We start from the raw sequence: 20508 nt of genomic DNA on the forward strand, positions 1-20508 counted from the left end.
CTCCATGGTTGCTTCTTGTGTCCTATCTAAATTGGATTACTAGTATGAGACAGTTTTCCTTTCTGCAAGCAATAGATCAAAATATCTTATTATGAATAAGCAGTAATTAAACTATTTTAATCTACAGTACCAACAAAAACTTATGGAGTCATCAAACTGGTGTAAAGTAGAATTGGCTTAGTTGCCCATAGCAACCAATCAGATTCCACCTTTCATTTTTGACAGCTCCTTTGAAAAATGAAAGGTGGAATCTGATTGGTTGATATGGGCAAATAAGCCAATTCTACTTTACACCAGTTTGATAAATGACCCCATTCATGGATAAAAAAAATAGGAAAAATAATCTTTGAAGCACAAGAATGGCAATAAAAAATCTTATTATGAAAAAGCGGTGATTGAACAGTTTGAAGTTACCACCAAAAATGTAGGCAATATGAATAAATATATATACTAGAAAAATATGGATTCTATCAAATATATATATACATATATTATTTTGCAATTCATTTCAGGCAAAGAAAGTTTGCTTAACTGCCTGAAAGGCTTTCGTTGGGGTACTATTTCTGGTTACAGAGGGCACTGATTATGCATGAGGTGTAGTGTTGAGCAAAGCGAAGCATACAAAACGGAATTCAGGAATTCAGTCCGAAGTTTAGGAAAACTTTGACCCGCAACAAATTTCCTTGCGCTTTGTGGTAACTAATCAGTTTTTCCTAAAATGGCGGCTGCACTTGTTACAAAGTGAAAGTAAGAAGCCCAGGAACTCAAGATCACCCATAGTGCTGTGCAGCCAGCCAATCCGCAGATTACCATCCCCTGTGATTTCACAGCTCTATAAAACTCTCATCCTGCACGGTCACCACCATTGTCCTGTGAGCTGAGCATAGGGAGAGAAGGGGCAAGCACTTATGTGCTAGGGACAGTGTGGCTGAAAACGATTAATAGAATATTGGAGAGGGAGAGTGCAGGGAGACTTATGCTATGTCAGTTTTATTTATTTATTGCTACATTTACTTATTCCTACTCCATATTCTCATTGATAATAGATGATGTGGAAAAGCAGGGGGCAGAAGAAGGGCTCACACCTGTAGGACAGGGGAGCGCTGGGGTTAGAGAAGTGGGTATGCCATAGCTGATTCATATTCTGTGTGTACTGTCAAATAACCTGCAGAAGATTGCTGGAAAGAACAGCAATAATATGCATATTGTCCCCCCACCTAACCAGTAAAACCCCATATTGGCAACGGCCCCTGTTTAAAGGTGCCTTGTCGCTATTAAAACTGCTACAAGAGGACATCGTTTTAAATTAGAGGGGCAAAGGTTGAAAAGTAATATCAGGAAGTATTACTTTACTGAGAGAGTAGTGGATGCATGGAATAGCCTTCCTGCAGAAGTGGTAGCTGCAAATACAGTGAAGGAGTTTAAGCATGCATGGGATAGGCATAAGGCCATCCTTCATATAAGATAAAGCCAGGGGCTATTCATAGTACTCAGTATATTGGGCAGACTAGATGGGCCAAATGGTTCTTATCTGCTGACACATTCTATGTTTCTATGTTTCTATGTTTCTATTCCATTAACAATGAAGATCAACTATACAGTGCAGTCTTCATTATTAAATGAAAGGCAGCTGCTGGCTAATTGACTGCCGCGTGGCCGTATAATAAGGCAGAGTGGCCTGGGAATACTTGATTTTTAACAATTCACAACAAATTAAATCGTAACAAATCAAATTTTTGGGCAAACTTTCAGAATTGAATTTTTCAAAACTTCGCTCATCTCTGACAAGGATTATTGTAAGCTAGTCAACTCTCCTCTGGGTTTCTGGGGAAAATAAAAGAAATTATCACATCTTACATCTCCTCACATCAGATAGGCTTTTCAATGTAAATTTGAATATTCTCCCAGAAAACCAGAGGGACATTGACTGGCCTACAATACTCCTCAAACATACTATGAATATTAGGCAGCCCCCCACGCAATGCATATATATATATTGTCCAGAAACCTAGAGTAGCATACTAGTCAGTCCGGTGCCTTTACAGTGAGATGAGCAGCAGAGCATTGTGAAAGAGAGGACCTAAGTCAGACTTCTTGCTCACCTTTTATAAATTTTGGGGGGCAAGGAAACAAAACAATAGGTGATTTGTGAATGTGTTTTTTTTTTTTTTCTTTCTGTTACAGCATTCACTGTCCATGATAAATATTTTAATAGTTTGTACATTTTCAGACATGGCTTTACCAATGAGGGCATGGCTTATCAGAAATGTGTTGGCTTCATGGGAAAGGGAAATGGCCTAAGATGGGACAGTTTGTGCCAAAATTGTACCACAATTCCATTGTAAAATTCGGTCATAAAGTAAGCCAACCAATTGTTGATATTAATTTAGACAAAACTGTCTATCCCTTCACCAGATTTATCATCCAGCTTGAACCACTGCAATAAGTCTGCTGTTGGTACAGACAGCCCCAGTATATGCCATCTACAAGATTAGTAAATTTTCCCCAGTGTTTTATATTCTCACAAGTAGATGATTCCGCTGAAGTGAATTAATAGAAGAGAACATTATACGTGTGGACAAAGAAGAGTGAAACATTGTTAAGAAAAGATAGTATTTCAGAAACAAACTCCTGTCTCAAGTTTTCGCTGACATTTCAAATTCAAAGAAGTCCATTTAACATACTATTAGGGTATGAACACTGTGATAGTGCTGTTCACTTGACCTGAAAAATTTGCAAGATACCAAGGTACAGTACACAATATGCAATAATAACAGGAATTTTATGCTGAGTTAAACTTGTGATTTTGTTAAATACTGTAGACAGTTGCAGCAAACTTTAACTTGACTTTTTCAGTTTTTATATATAATATAAGTATGGTATGAAAGGCTCAATACTTAATGCAAATGCAATACTCCAGTCCAAGTGCCATGGTTTGATACAATGGTTTTGTGTCTAAGGCCTTAGCTATTTTAAATGGAACAAGGCAGGGCTTTCCGCTATTGCCCATTATTTTCAACCTAGATATCAAACCATTAGCAGTTGCAGTGAAAAATAATAAATACAGCATGTTTCAAGAGTTTATTTTGGGGATCAGGACCACCTTATAACATTATATGAAGATGACATTCTAATAATTGCTGAGATATATAAAAGAAACAATTAATAATTACTCCAAAATTGTGTGGTATAAGCTAAATAAGTCCCAACTTCTGTAGAACTGTGAGATCAAATTAAAGAATGCTGCACCTTTACATGGGCTGAAAAACATATAAGATATCTGAGAATATCAATAGCTGATACGACAGCTCAGATTGTACTGTAAGTATTAACAAGGTGAATCTTTTGGTGACAGTTAAAACAGATCTGAGCCGCTTGATCAAACTGAGGTTAACATGGATTGCAAATCATAACGCATTTAAATTGTGACCTCTACAGCACCCCACCCCTATAACAGTGAATTCCACAGTCCCCCACCCCTTAACACTGACCCCGCCACAGTGCCCCGCCACTTTAAAATGGGACCTCCACATCAGCAGATCCCCTTAACTTTGACCTTAATAGCAGGCTGCCCCTATAACAGTGAGTTTCACAGCACCCCACACCCTTGACAGTGACCTCCTCAGGGGACCGCCCCCTTAAGAGTGACCTCCACTGTACCCTGCTGCCCTAAAGGGTTTCTACCACCACATTTTCACCTATTTAGCTGTCAGACACTAGCGATCTGCTAGTGTCTGCCCTACCTAACCATGCTATTGTAATCCCTTTCTGTGCAGCGGTTAACAAGGGCTGCCCCCTTAACAGTGACCTCCACAGCAGTTGCCCCTTTAATAGTGGCCCCTGCCACCTTAACAGTGACCTCCACAGCGCCCTGTCCCTTTAAAGCTAGGGCTACATGACGAAATGTGTCGCGCGACATTTTGTCGCACCAATGTTGCGCAACAATTTTTATAATGATAGGCTATGGTGTCGCACTGCGGCATGCGACATGCTGCGACACAACAGTCGCAAAAAAATTATGGATTTTTCGGTGACTGTCGCGTCACAGTCGCAGCATGTCGCAGTGCAACACCATAGACTATCATTATAAAAATTTCCGTGCAACATAAATGTCGCAGTGTAGTTGTGCCCTATGTGTCGTGCGACACATGTCGTCGTGTAGCCCTAGCCTAAAGTTGACCTACAGCAGTGAAGAAAAATGGCTGGGTTGTTATGGAAACCTGAAGTAAAACTGTATGCATGTGGAGACTAAGGTCCTGCGAGCTTCTATTGGCTGATAAAGGACATGTGACCGTGTGTATGGCAGTTGGGATATGAAGAGAAAGACTTGCAGGCTTGTATTGACTAATGCAGGTCATTTTTGGGGAATATCTCAGGAACGGTACCTCCTAGACAGCTGTGACCCCCACAAGATTTCTTTCCAGGTAGCAAGGGATGTGTATACCAAGTTTCGTTGAAATCACTGGTTGCATTTTTGAGTGATCGCGTAACATACATACATACACACATATATATGTCCTTCTTTATATATATAGAAGATGATGATGACAGGGGAGTGGAACTGTCAGGACTGGTTAAACCTTGGAATTAAAACTTTAGAGGATGTATACCAAAATACCCATCCCCCCGACCCTTGAACAATTTTATTAAGAAATATGCAATTGACTGGGGAATTGATTTTCCATAAGCAATGCGATAGAATAGCATGATAGTTAATTATAAAATTTTAGATAAGCTTACCAGACCTGACAGCAATCACTCTAGAATAGCTATTATGACACTTTAGTTATGAAAAAATTGAGGATTATCATTTGTTTGCAAGGAAATTGCCTGGCTTTCTAAAAATATCATTTGTATCAATCACATACCTATGGCTAAAAACATATTCAAGCAGGGGTGTTGCTAGGTAAAAACATTCAGGGCCTGGGCCCCTGATGTTTTGTCCCAGGCCCCGAATGTCCTGCCTGCCTGCCTGCTAGATCCAGCTGTTTGCTAGCCTGAGGATGGCAATACAATTAAATCAAATGCCCTGCTAGAGCTGAAGGACCTGTGATGACATCACAGTCCATGTGATCAGTTCTAAATGCAGTAGCTGAAAAGGACCTGCGATGATGTCACCATCCTGTGACCAGTGCAGGAGAGGATGGCTCAGCAGTGAAGAGAATTCCTGTGAAGAAGCTGTGGTGAGGTCTGCTACATGAGGAGAGGTAAATGAAGGGAGAGGAAAAGCAATGTTGGGAGTTGAAGTTATTTAACTGGGACTGTATGTTAGGGCTGAAGGGAGGGAAGTTATTTACATGGGACAGTGGGGTCATGTTATTTACATGGGACTGAAAGTTGAGGGTGTGATGTTATTTACATGGGAATGCATGTTGGAGGTTGCTGGGGCAGGGTGATGTTATTTACATGGGACTATATGTTGAAGGTGGCTGTGGAAGGCAGTGATATTATTTACATGGGACTGAATGTTGAGAAGTAATGTTATTTACATGGGGCTATATGTTGAAGGCGGCTGGGGAGGGGGTGATGTTATTTACGTGGGACTATATATTGGAGGGGGCAGGAGAGATGGCGTGATGTTATTTACATGGGACTGTATTTTGAAGGGGGCTGTAGGTAGAGAGGGATGTTATTTACATGGGACTGTATATTGGAGGGGGCTGGAGAGATGGTGTGATGATATTTACATGGGACTGTATGGCAGAGGGAGTGAAATAATGTTATTTACATGGGACTGTATGGTGGAGGGGCTTAGGAATTATAATTTCTAAGGACACTAAACGGAGGAATATAACTACAAGGGGCCCTAAAAGGGGCATTATTAATACTGGGAGCGTTTCAGGGTAAGGATTATAACAGTAGGGGGCAATATAAATACTGGGGGCACTGTAGGGGCATTATAACAGTAGGGGGCAATATAAATACTGGGGCACTTCAGGGTGAGCATTATAAAGTAGGGTAGGATGTAACGGATCTCCTGGCACCCCGACCGGGTACCTCCGTCGATGGATGCTCCTAGCGCTTCCCGAGGACTCCAAGCACTCCACTTGACACCATAACCGCCAGAGACCCCACGAACCGCCGAAGCTTGGTTGAGGTCTCGCCGTCTCCTACCCACCCTGGACCTACGACAAGGCTCCAGGCTCCAGTGGGTGAACCTCTCCTAAATTCAGAGAGCAGGAACAGCTCTTGCAAGAGCTAGTAGTTATAGCCAGGGGAGTATAGCAAATCTTCAGCGTATAGCAATCCCCAGTGTCGATCAGTTACCCAAACACCAGCCTCAACATGATGAAGGGTAAAACAGGACTCTTTATTGAACACACAAGCATTGACACATTTTCCAACAAGGTTACCACCCACAGGGTTTTGCAAAAACAACCAATAAACACGTACAATACAGTAAAACACTCCCACACAAAATCCTCCCCTCTGCCTGTGATACAATTACTTTACACGGGTTAATGTAATCATCACAGGCAGGAGAATACACAATGTCTTCTGTCCTGGAGACAACCGAGGAGTAATTCAATTATCTCTCAGGACAAAGGGAAATTGCCAATACACACGTGGAGACAATAGGACAGACATCACTACTCAAATATACAATGTCCCACCCTTTACAGTACACATAGACATTTAACATATCCCAAAATGGCACGAATTAGACCAGGGGTTCAAAAGTTTAGCATGGGCTGATGAGAGGGCCCATAATCCTGGGGCAAGAGGCTGGCAAACAGGCCCCTCCAAAACCCAGTGGCGAGGTAGGTTTCGCCACAGGCGATATAAATATGGGGGCACTGTGGGGTGCATTTTAAATCCAGGGGACATTAGGCGCTCTTATTACTACTGGGGGCTCTATAGGAGGGAATTATAGATCAGCCTTATTTCTACTAAGAGCACTATGGGGGGGCCTTATTACTACTGAGGGGTCTGTAGAGAGCTTTATTACCACTGGGGGAACAATAGGGGGCCTTATTTCTACTGGGGGCTCTGGAGGGCTCTTGTACTAATGGAGACACTCTTGGCGAGCAGTATGACTGTTGGGGGCACTGTACGGGGCAGTATTACTAATTTGGGCATTCTAGAAGGGAATTACTATTGGTGGGACTATGAGGAGCACTATTACTATGGGGAAGATTTATTTTTTATAGTATTTATTTATTCACTTTGTAATTCAACATACATCAGCATCCAAACCGGGATGAATGAAAACAAGAAAGAACATTGGACATTATTGGAGACCTCAAGTCCAAGTATCGCAGTAATCAACAAAGAGGGGATCTAAACAAAATTACATGCGTGTCTTTTTATGGCCGTATCCCCCGAGACATATTGAGCAGTCTCTGGACTTCATTCACACCACACACACATACACACCTGAGCACCCCGTTGCCCCACGGGCGTGTTTTGCGCATGCAGCCAAACACCCAAAATCTTATCAAAGAGATCTGGAGTTCCTCTAGCAGTGTATTTTATCTTATACATGTTGAGATCAGCATTTATGAGTTGTATCCACTGTTCAAGAGTAGGGGCCTTAGGTGGTTTCCAGTTTAGGAGAATAGTCTTTCTCCCATAAAACATTAATAAGCGGAGCAATCTTCTGCCATATTTAGTAGGGATTACGTCTACCACAAGTCCCAATAAGCATACCATAGGGGAACAAATCCCCGGGAGCCCCAGCTCCGTATTAATGAAAGTGCATATCCGACCCCAGTACAGCTGCATAATGGGACACGCCCATATCATATGGTACAAGGATCCTCTCGACTCCCTGCATCTCGAACATGAAGGATCCGGAAGTCTACACATGTGAAACAGTCGCAGCGGGGTCAGATACACCCTGTGTATCCACTTAATCTGAATGAGCTACTTTCGGGCACCAATTACCATGGTTCTCCATACAGAGTTCAACTCCTCCAAGTGAGACACCTCCAGGCCAGGAATATCCACAGACCAACACGAAAACGATCGCCGCAGTGGAGAATCTTGCATTTTCATTATCTCCTCATAGAAAGAGGAAACTGGTTTATAGGGCTACGTTCGCCTAGCAATAGAATCGAGGGGCCCACATTTCAACTGTAGGGGCGAAGTTTTAAACTGCATCTGGCAGGCATGTCTCAAGTGGAGGTATCGCTAAAAACCCATACGGGGAAGGTTGTATTCTCTTTTGAGACTGTCGAAAGTACAGAAAACACTGTTTTCATATAATTGAATAAGGTATCTTACCCCTTTCTGGGGCAAAAATTCTAAGTCAGGGAAATGGAGAAGCTCTTTAAGATGCTTATTTCTTTAACCTCCCCCAGTCGCCTCTCCACCTCTGCTGTTCTGTCTCGTATCTTATCAATGTCATGGCGTATAAAGTTAGATCTGCTTAAAGGTAGTCTATTTTAGCTGTAAGTGCGGACTGGCAATTCATAATTGCTGTCATTCTTTTACTCAGATCTATCTCCATTTGGTCCGGAGAACCACCCTCCCCTATCTCTTCTGTTTGGCTCATGGCATCCACCAGCGCGTTAGGTGTAGGGGTAGTAGTATTTGAGGCCTGGGGTAGTGTGTTGTAGGGGGGTCGCACACCACGTTTCTTTGCACATCTTACTGTAGCTTTCCAGGGGTATCTCTCACCTCTTGTTTTTCCCCTTTCAATGACAGATCTAGGCAGCTGCTGGATAGCAGGGCAGAAACACTCCTCTCCACCTAGAAGGGGATCCAAGATGGTGGTGCCACGTGTCTAGCTCGGCCCCCAGTAGTGAAATTTCTCTTCCCCTCTCAGATTAGCCTCCTCACAGCCCCCCTCTGAAGCACTCCCTGCTCCAATGTCCTGTGGAGCAGCACAGCAGTTGTCAGGCGGTATGCTGATCTTTTCCAGTGCAGTGTATGACTGTGGGGCTGCCCTTCTCCCGCCGAGTATCTCCCCGCTCGTCCTGCCGCTGTGTCAAGCTGACCGGACTACAGGGGTTAGCGCAGAGTCACCAAAGGTCGGGTAGGTCCAAAGAGCCTCCCAGCGGCTCACCTCAGAATCGTGCAGTTCAGGAGGCGGCAGCTCCCGGTGGCAGCCAGCGGGGGATGTGCCACTCGTCTCAGTGCAGTCTCAAGGCCAGAGGCCACACCCGACCAGCAGAGTCGGAGTGAAGGGCTGAGGAAAGCCCAAACAGGTCCACCCCGTCAGGTAACACTCCTTGGGGTCCAACGCAGCGGTCCTGGTAACAATGGTCGCTAGATGGCCAGGATAAACTCAGGATACTGGAGGAGCTGATGTGCCGAGCGTCCTCACTCCATGACAGTGAGGTCACGCCCTACACTATGGGGAAGATCTGTATGGCACTTATTTTTCTTCAGGATAGTATTTGGGGGTACAGAAAAGTGAGGAAGCTAAGATGTCTGTGTGTCACACTCTGCAGAGACGAGGCAGCTGAGAGAAGTTGTCCGGACTGAATGTAGAAGATGATGACAGAGAAGATCTACATCAGAGGAGACGTCACATGGGAGGCCCTAGATATGAGAGGTACATGCTGCTGTATAGTTATATAGCAAGTACAGTAAAATGTCTTCAGGACTAGTGTTTGTGGGGGGGGGGGGGTCAGTTGGTCAACTTAGAGAACTGGGCAGTATGGATTGGGGCCTGGACCCCAGATCTTTTGAGACCCTAGCAACACCCCTGTATTCAAGCTTATCTTCCACTGACACATATAGCAAACTTTAACCTACACACCAAGGGTCTTTGTTGGAGGCAATGTGGGGAGGAAAGGGATTTGTTATACATGTTCTGAGGTTGTAGAATAATTAAGTATTTTTGAGGTCAGGCTACTATTTTGATTTAGCAAAGGAATCAATCAAGAGATAGTGTTGAAACGAGAACTTGCCATTTTAAGTTTAAGGATCAAGCAGATCCCAAGAGAAAGGAGTTGGATTGTCTCCTGTGTACTGGAATAAATATTTTTTGTGGCCTGTTTTGTTCAGAGTGACTAACTATATTTTGAATGTTGCATTTTTTGCATATAAATAGAAGGTTTTCATTTTTTAATCACTGTATAATAAGGGGCTTTACCTAAGATACCAAATATTCTTTGGTTCTTGACACATGGATACATTTCTACATATTACAATAAGCTACCGAAAAACAAACTCAGCGACCCTTTAAACTATAAGCTGGTATATGAGAAATTCATAATCCATAATCCAATAAATATTAAGTCATCATATTCTAAATACTAAACTTGAGCAACAAGTGTCACATACTATTTAAAGTATAGTTGACATAGTTTTTAGTTTGCATAGTTTTAATATATACAGTACAGACCAAAAGTTTGGACACACCTTCTCATTCAAAGAGTTTTCTTTATTTTCATGACTATGAAGGCATCAAAACTATGAATTAACACATGTGGAATTATATACATAACAAACAAGTGTGAAACAACTGAAAATATGTCATATTCTAGGTTCTTCAAAGTAGCCACCTTTTGCTTTGATTACTGCTTTGCACACTCTTGGCATTCTCTTGATGAGCTTCAAGAGGTAGTCCCCTGAAATGGTCTTCCATTAGTCTTGAAGGAGTTCCCAGAGATGCTTAGCACTTGTTGGCCCTTTTGCCTTCACTCTGCGGTCCAGCTCACCCAAAACCATCTCGATTGGGTTCAGGTCCGGTGACTGTGGAGGCCAGGTCATCTGGCGCAGCACCCCATCACTCTCCTTCATGGTCAAATAACCCTTACTTTCAAAGTTTTCCCATTTTTTCGGCTGACTGACTGACCTTCATTTCTTAAAGTAATGATGGCCACTCGTTTCTCTTTACTTAGCTGCTTTTGTCTTGCCATAATACAAATTCTAACAGTCTATTCAGTAGGACTATCAGCTGTGTATCCACCTGACTTCTCCTCAACGCCATTGATGGTCCCAACCCCATTTATAAGGCAAGAAATCCCACTTATTAAACCTGACAGGGCACACCTGTGAAGTGAAAACCATTTCAGGGGACTACCTCTTGAAGCTCATCAAGAGAATGCCAAGAGTGTGCAAAGCAGTAATCAAAGCAAAAGGTGGCTACTTTGAAGAACCTAGAATATGACATATTTTCAGTTGTTTCACACTTGTTTGTTATGTATATAATTCCACATGTGTTAATTCATAGTTTTGATGCCTTCGGTGTGAATCTACAATTTTCATAGTCATGAAAATAAAGAAAACTCTTTGAATGAGAAGGTGTGTCCAAACTTTTGGTCTGTACTGTATACAGGAAGGCCTTTGCACAAAAAATATTAGGAAACTTTTTCATGTTTCTTGAACTTACATTTTTTAATAAATTAATATACATAAATTTTAGCAGCAAAGCATAAATGATTACAATTGGAGGATCATAACGATGCTCAATGGTAGATGTATGGATTTAGAAAATTCACTATATTAAACATGCAAAATGTAAATCTCTAAAGCCATTCAGTAACTGTGGAAACCTTAAAGTGCATCTGTCAGAAGATTTTTACCTATGAAACTGGCTGACCTGTTGTATATGCGCTTGGCAGCTGAAGACATCTGTATTGGTCTCATGTTCATATGTGCCGGCATTGCTGAGGAAAATGATTTAATACATTCAAATGAGGAGCAATGGGGGCGTTGTCGTTACACCTAGAGGCTGTGCTCTCTCTGCAACAGCCATGCCCTCTGCACTTTGAAATCATTTTCTCAGCAATGTGGGCACATATGAACATGGGACCAACACAGATGCCAAGCTGCCAAGTGCACATGTAACAGGTCAGCCACTTTGATAGGTACAAATCTGCTGCCCTTTAAAAATAGTATATTTTAAGGGGAGACTAAAAATAAAAAAAATAATGCAATGGACACAATACTCACACCTCCTTGCAGACTCCTGTGTGAGCTCCAGTCTGTAGATGGACAAACGATTTACTCCACCACACATGTTGCTTTTTTCTCCCTTGCATTCCATGTTACATTCCGACTCACTGACGTTTAAGGCTTTAATTTTGTGACCACAGTAACATTCAGCACCAAATTCAAGCCCAGCATACATGTAACCCCTGCAGTGAAACAATGTGAATAGGAATAAACAATAGAAGACAACATTTGCAAACCACAATTATGGTGGCCATTATTATATTACAGTATCATAAATCCAAAACCACATAAATCCAAAACCAAGGTGAACAACACTTTTGTTCTCACATGCTTCAGTATGCAGAAAGTGAAATAAATCAGTGTTTGTAAGCATGTCCACCCTTTACCCTTGATTAAATCTGAGAGCCACAGTAAATTGGTTAAAGGCTGACTCACATGGCCGTGGTCGGAAGCTCGTGTTGCCCGTGTTTCCCAGACTCTCCAGACCTGAACTAACTGCATCATATTATTTTATGAATCAGTCAGTTTCTATCTGATAGCGGGTGTAATGTACTCTACTCACATGATGATGCGACCTGTTGATGATATGAATTTTTAGACCCACAATCAGATAGGAATGGACTGTATCATAAAACACTATGATGCAGTCAGTTTGGGTCTATGGAGCTGCAATCAGTTGGGGAGATGCAGCCCAACACACAGATCGTGTTCCCCGGACTGAAAACTAGTTCCTAGCAGTGGTTCCTAACAGCATGACCCAGCATGATTAGCAAGTCTCTGGGGGACCCATCATCCAGATTAGAAAGTCGAAAAAGGAAGACCCTCTTTAACCCCTTGAGGACCCTGTGATTTTCCTTTTTTGCGCTTTCGTTTTTCACTCCCCGCCTTCCCATAGTCCTAACTTTTTTTATTTTTTTATTCACATAGCCTTATAGGGGCTAACTTTTTGCAGGACAAGTCGTACTTTCTCATGGCAATCTTTTACGGTTGCATACCATGTAGTGGGAAGCGGAAAAAAAAATCCAAATAAAGTAGAATTGGGAAAAAACACAATTTTGATAAAGTTTTTTATTTTTTTACACTGTACATTATGCGGTAAAATTGACCAGTTATCTTCATTCTCCAGATCAGTACGGTTATAACGATACCACACTTGTATAATATTTCTTGCATTTTAATACTGAAACAAAAAATTCAACCTTTGAGGAAAAAAAAATATTATTACCATATTCTGATCCCTATAACTTTTTTGTAGTTATGTGTACGGGGCTGTGTGAGGGCTAATTTTTTGCGGGACGATCTGTACTTTTCAATGATACCAATTTAAAGTGTGTGCGACTTTTTGATCACTTTTTATAAAAAAAAAATTATTGGGTACTGAGGAAAATAAACTGTCAGATGAAATGTTGAATGTAAAAATAAATTCCCAATTAAAAGTGTCCTGTCTGACCCAGGAAGAAGTACAACAGCAACTTAAAAAGATTAAAATAGACAAATCGCCAGGACCGGATGGCATACACCCCCGTATCCTAAGGGAATTAAGTAATGTCATAGCCAGACCCTTATTTCTGATATTTGCGGACTCTATACTGACAGGGAATGTCCCACAGGATTGGCGCATTGCAAATGTGGTGCCAATATTCAAAAAGGGTCCAAAAACAAAGCCTGGAAACTATAGGTCGGTAAGTTTAACATCTGTTGTGGGTAAACTGTTGGAAGGTTTTCTAAGAGATGCTATCTTAGAGCATCTCAATGGAAATAAGCAAATAACGCCATATCAGCATTGCTTCATAAGGGATCGGTCATGCCAAACTAATTTAATCAGTTTCTATGAGGAGGTACGTTCTAGACTTGACAGCGGCGAATGAATGGATGTCGTATATCTGGACTTCTCCAAAGCATTTGACACTGTACCACATAAAAGGTTAGTATATAAAATGAGAATGCTCGGACTGGGAGAAAATGTCTGTATGTGGGTAAGTAAGTGGCTAAGTGATAGAAAACAGAGGGTGGTTATTAACGGTACAAACTCAGATTGGGTCACTGTCACTAATGGGGTAACTCAGGGGTCAGTATTGGGCCCTATTTTTTTCAATATATTTATTAATGATCTTGTAGAAGGCTTGCATAGTAAAATATCAATTTTCGCAGATGACACTAAACTGTGTAAAGTAATTAACACTGAAGAGGACAGTATACTACTACAGAGGGATCTGGATAGATTGGAGGCTTGGGCAGATAAGTGCCCGATGAGGTTTAACACTGACAAATATAAAGTTATGCACATGGGAAGGAATAATGCAAGTCACCCGTACATACTAAATGGTAAAACACTTGGTAACACTGACATGGAAAAGGATCTAGGAATTTTAATAAACAGCAAACTAAGCTGCAAAAACCAGTGTCAGGCAGCTGCTGCCAAGGCCAATAAGATAATGGGTTGCATCAAAAGGGGCATAGATGCCCGTGATAAGAACATAGTCCTACCACTTTACAAATCGCTAGTCAGACCACACATGGAGTACTGTGTACAGTTCTGGGCTCCAGTGAACAAGGCAGACATAGCAAAGCTTGAGAGGGTCCAGAGGAAGGCAACTAAAGTAATAACTGGAATGGGGCAACTACAGTACCCTGAAAGATTATCAAAATTAGGGTTATTCACTTTAGAAAAAAGCAGACTGAGGGGAGATCTAATTACTATGTATAAATATATCAGTGGTCAGTACAGAGATCTATCCCATCATCTATTTATCCCCAGGACTGTGACTGTGACGAGGGGACATCCTCTGCGTCTGGAGGAAAGAAGGTTTGTACACAAACATAGAAGAGTATTCTTTACGGTAAGAGGAGTGAGACTATGGAACTCTCTGCCTGAGGAGGTGGTGATGGTGAGTACAATAAAGGAATTCAAGAGGGGCCTGGATGTATTTCTGGAGTGTAATAATATTACAGGCTATAGCTACTAGAGAGGGGTCGCTGATCAAGGGAGTTATTCTGATTGCCTGATTGGTGTCGGGAAGGAATTTTTTATTACCCTAAAGTGGGGAAAATTGGCTTCTGCCTCACAGGGTTTTTTTTTTTTTTTGCCTTCCTCTGGATCAACTTGCAGAATGACAGGCCGAACTGGATGGACAGATGTCTTTTTTTGGCCTTATGTACTATGTTACTATGTTACTTGAAGTGACAAAAAATGGCGAATTGGCTGTTTGTATTTCTTTTCCCGTTACGCTATTTGGCGTATACCATTAATATTGTTATATTTTAATTTTATGGGCATTTTCACACGGCGATGCCCATGATGTTTATTTTTTTTATTGGTTAAGTATTTTTTTTTTAAGGAAAGTGGGGTGAGTTGAACTTTTATATTTTTTAATTTTCATTTTTATTTGTAAAAATTTGTAACCTTTTTTTAAGTCACCTTGGGTGACAATAAATGGTAATCATTAGATTGCCCATTGTGTTCATTGATGGCTATATAGCCATCATTGAACACTTCATTTGCAATATAACAATACAATGCTCCATCTAGTGGCCTGTATTGGTATATTCCTGAAATAGACTACAAAGCCTGCTTGAGGCTTCGGGCTATTTTAGCAATGTAACAGGTTCCCCCATCTCAGTCGGGGAATGCTGTTACCAGAGCAAAAGCGTGCAGCTTCCGCTTCCGGCCTGCCCAAAAGCTGTGGTCAGCCTTATAGTTGATAGCATACATGTGCCGTGGGTCTCTGATATTTAACCCCTTAAGGACTCGACCCTATTTCACCTTCTGGAATTGGCCATTTTTTGCAAATCTGACCAGTGTCACTTTAAGTGCTGATAACTTTAAAACGCTTTGACTTATCCAGGCCATTCTGAGATAGTTTTTTCGTCACATATTAAACTTCATGACACTGGTAAAATGAAGTTAAAAAATTATTATTTTTATTTATTAAAAAATTACCAAATTTACCAAAAATTTGAAAAAAATAGAAAATTTCCAAGTTTCAATTTCTCTACTTCTATAATACATAGTAATACCTCCAAAAATAGTTATTACTTTACATTCCCCATATGTCTGCTTCATGTTTGGATCATTTTAGGAATGATATTTTTTTGGGGGGGATGTTACAAGGCTTAGAAGTTTAGAAGCAAATCTTGAAATTTTTCCGAAATTTTCAAAAACCTAATTTTTAGGGACCAGTTCAGGTCTGAAGTCACTTTGCGAGGCTTACATAATAGAGACCACCCAAAAATGACCCCATTCTATAAACTACACCCCTCAAGGTATTCAAAACTGATTTTACAAACTTTGTTAACCCTTTAGGTGTTCCACAAGAATTAATGAAAAATAGAGATATAATCCCAAAATTTCCTTTTTTTGGCAGATTTTCCATTTTAATAATTTTTTTCCAGTTACAAAGCAAGGGTTAACAGCCAAACCAAACTCAATATTTATGGCCCTGATTCTGTAGTTTACAGAAACACCCCATATGTGGTCGTAAACTACTGTACGGGCACACGGCAGGGCGCAGAAGGAAAGGAATGCCATACGGTTCCTGGAAGGCAGATTTTGTTGGACTGTTTTTTTTTTACACCATGTCCCTTTTGAAGCCCCCCTGATGCACCCCTAGAGTAGAAACTCCATAAAAGTGACCCTATCTAAGGAACTACACCCCTCAAGGTATTCAAAACTGATTTTACGAACGTTGTTAACCCTTTAGGTGTTCCACAAGAATTAATGGAAAATAGAGATACAATTTCAAAATTTCACTTTTTTGGCAAATTTTCCATTTTAATATTTTTTTTACTTTAACAAAGTAAGGGTTAACAACCAAACAAAACTCAATATTTATGGCCCTGATTCTGTAGTTTACAGTCTGAGAGCCATAATTTTTTCAGTTTTTGGGCGATTAACTTGGGTAGGGTATGATTTTTGCGGGATGAGATGACGGTTTTATTGGCACTATTTTGGGGTGCGTGTGACTTTTTGATCGCTTGCTATTACACTTTTTGTGATGTAAGGTGACAAAAAATGGTTTATTTAGCACAGTTTTTATTTAAATTTTTTTACGGTGTTCATCTAAGGGATTAGGTCATGTTATATTTTTATAGAGCCGGTCGATACGGACGCGGTGATACCTAATATGTATACTTTTATTTATTTATGTAAGTTTTACACAATAATATTTTTGAAACTAAAAAAAAAACTAAAAAAAAATCATGTTTTAGTGTCTCCATATTCTGAGAGCCATAGTTTTTTAATTTTTTTGGCGATTATGTTAGGTAGGGTCTCATTTTTTGCGGGATGAGATGACGGTTTAATTGGCACTATTTTGGGCAACATATGACTTTTTGATCGCTTGCTATTACACTTTTTGAGGGGTTAGGTCATGTGATATTTTTATAGAGCCGGTCGATACGAATGCGGAGATACCAAATATGTATACTTTTTTTTTATTTATGTAAGTTTTACACAATAACAGCTTTTTTTAAACAAAAAAAATGATGTTTTAGTGTCTCCATATTCTGAGCCATAGTTTTTTTCTTTTTTGGGCAATTGCCTCAGGTAGGGGCTCATTTTTTGCGGGATGAGGTGATGGTTAGATTGGCACTATTTTGGTGGGCAAACGCCTTTTTTTTTTTTTTTTTTTTTACGGTATTCATCTGAGGGGTTAGGTCATGTGATATGTTTATAGAGCCGGTCGATACGGACGCGGCGATACCTAATATGTATACTTTTTTTTTTTTTCCCTATTTTTTACCAATTTTTTTTACTTTATTTGGGGAAAATGACGTTTTTGTTTATTTTTACTTGAAACTTTTAATTTTTTGGGGGAAAACTTTATTTTTTCAACTTATTTTTTCACTTTATTTTTTTTCCACTTTGGGACTTGAACTTTTGGGGGTCTAATCCATTACAATGCATTCCAATACTTCTGTATTGGATTGCATTGGCTGTATGAGTAATACTGTGTGTATCACTCATACAGCTTCCGGCCTGTGAGATCCAGGGGGGCTGGATCTCACAGGCTCGTCACCGGAAGGCAGCGCAGATGCCTCAGGAAGGCATTGTGCTGCCTTCCATTTCATCGGGTCCCCCCCACAGCCCCATGGGGACCCGATGGCCCCACCGCAGCCACCGCTGCACCAGGTAAAAGCCGCAAACCGCAGGTCTGAATTGACCTGCAGTTTGCAGCGATCGCCAACACGGGGGGGTAACGGGACCGGGGGGGTCCCATTACCCCCCCGTGTTGGCGATCGCTGCAAACTGCAGGTCAATTCAGACCTGCGGTTTGCGGCTTTTACCTGGTGCGGCGGTGGCTGCGGTGGGGCCATCGGTGCCTGCTGAGGTGCCTGCTCAATGATTTGAGCAGGCACCGGGTTCCGATCACCGCTTGCCGGGCGGCGATAGGAACAACACATGACGTACCAGTACGTCATGGGTCCTTAAGGCCTCGGGAACCATGCCGTACTGGTACGTCATGGGTCCCTAAGGGGTTAAAATAGCAGAAACCCAGCAGCTATGGCGCCCGCTGCACGTGTGAGCGGGTGCCATGTTTAAAGACCGGACTTCTGTGGTAAATGTACGGCGGAGATCCTGAAGGGGTTAAAGGGAATTAGATCACAATTTTTTGCCCCTCATTGCCCCCCGCTGTCAGCTCTTAAAGCTGCACTGAAATACACAGTTCGGACTGCTGTGCACTACTAACATAATTAAGAGGACTCATGTGCGCATGCACAGCAGTCCGTACTGTTTTAGTGCTACTTTGAGAGTAATGTTGAGCGGGAATATTTGAATAGCGAATTTTTATCTCAAATATCACAACTTCGAGAAATTGCGAATATTTCGAATATAGTGCTGTATATTCGTTATAGTGAATATTTGTCATTTTTCCCATCTGAACACATGATTCCTCCCTGCTTCTTGCTTGTGGGCCAATGAATTATTGGCCCACAAGATACTTAAGCAGGGAGGAATCATGACTTTAGATGGGAAAAATGCCGAATATTCTAAAAAACTAATATATAGCACTATATCGCATATATTAGTTTTTTTTTATATATATATATTTTTTTCAATCTGTACAGTTGTTCCACTTCGGCATACTCCTCCCCGACAAGCGTCCCCGTCACCATGAGAACGCCTGGGGGTAAAAATATACCATTGGATCTGAGTTTTCACAATCTCACTGAGATCCTCTGCTGCAAGTGTTGAAGTACCCTTATGGAAGCGCTTTTGCTGATCCCTGCCGGATCCAGCAAAAATGCTAGTGTAAAAGTAGCCTTACAGTTCATTCACAGAGTTATGGTTTTGGTAGATTAATAATTTGTAGAATATTTTGATTCTAGCTTTATACACATATCTGAATCTCTAAAATGACACAAGAATAAAGATGTTTGTGCAGGTTTCCAGAAACAAGACAATTACACAGTATGTGCTACAGTGAAAATCCATCACCGTAAGCCTGAAATACAGAACGGAAATGACAATTCTCTCTGGTCATGTATACGTTTCTATTTCTGTATACTTATGTCTTTGTTCTGGGTCAAATTTATGGTCCCTGATGCTTTTGGCCAATTCATTGCCAGCTGATATGTATGCTAGTACAAATTCATCTGTGACAATTCCCTATACAGTAATTAGAAGAAACAATTGCGACCTAGTATATATTTAAGTCAGGTGGTCTGGTGCAGTGGGATTCAATGATTGTGTTATTTTTTTCCTATATTTTAATTTACACCATTGACAGACGCACATTAAGATCACATATGGTATCTTTTTCTTTAGAGCTTTTATTATTGTAGATAATAAACTACTGAGTTCAGATACAATTGTATTTATTAATGTGAAAGCTAAGAAGTCCTCATTTACATGTCAATGTCTGTAACAACGTCCGTGACAAGGCGGTCAGTGTTTGATCCATGAAGATATTCATAAAGGATCCGTTGTTGCTTCATGTGTCCATTTTTTTGTCCTTGCAGTGAGCTCCTAAGGATTCAAAGCAGAGAATGGGAGTAGAGTTGAGCGAACACCTGGATGTTCGGGTTCGACGAGTTCGGCCGAACTTTCTAAAAATGTTCGGGTTCGGGATCCGAACTCGACCCGAACTTCATCCCGAACCCGAACCCCATAGAAGTCAATGGGGACCCGAACTTTTGGGCACTAAAAAGGCTGTAAAACACACCCGGAAAGGGCTAGAGGGCTGCAAAAGGCAGCAAAATGTAGTTAAATCCCCTGCAAACAAATGTAGATAGGGAAATGATGAGTTAACATAAAATAAATAAAAATTAAACAATATTAATTGGAGTGAGGTCCCATAGCACAGAATCAGGCTTCAAGTCACCCACCAATGGAGAAGGTCACTTACTATTATTTTGACCACAGCACCCAGACAAAGGAGAGAGGTCCCACAGCAGAGAACCAGGCATCATATCACCCACCACAGGAGTAGGCCACCATTTAGTTACTTTGACCCCTACACCCAGACGGAGGAGAGAGGTTACACAGCAGAGAATCAGGCATTTAGATCACCCACCACAGGAGTAGGCCACCATTGAATCAGACCCCGGCAACCATGTCAGATGGCACAAGCATAAGCTTTATATCAATCAGCACAGGAGAAGGCGACTTTGACAGACTTTGACCCCTACACCCGGACGGAGGAGAGAGGTTTC

The 20508-nt window shown here is 41.2% G+C and overlaps 1 protein-coding gene across 2 annotated transcripts in view; it reads right to left on the minus strand.

Annotated features, from left to right (window-relative positions):
- Positions 1-20508, minus strand: part of WSCD2 (WSC domain containing 2) — a 573456-nt gene that overhangs the window by 149712 nt on the left and 403236 nt on the right. For both annotated transcript variants that reach the window (XM_040416044.1, XM_040416045.1), the window contains one exon: positions 11851-12035. In XM_040416044.1, the coding sequence (XP_040271978.1) occupies positions 11851-12035 (185 nt within the window). The remainder of the gene's footprint in view (positions 1-11850; positions 12036-20508) is intronic.

The sequence above is a fragment of the Bufo bufo genome, chromosome 2, assembly GCF_905171765.1.
Source record: "Bufo bufo chromosome 2, aBufBuf1.1, whole genome shotgun sequence".
Classification (NCBI taxonomy): Eukaryota; Metazoa; Chordata; class Amphibia; order Anura; family Bufonidae; genus Bufo; species Bufo bufo.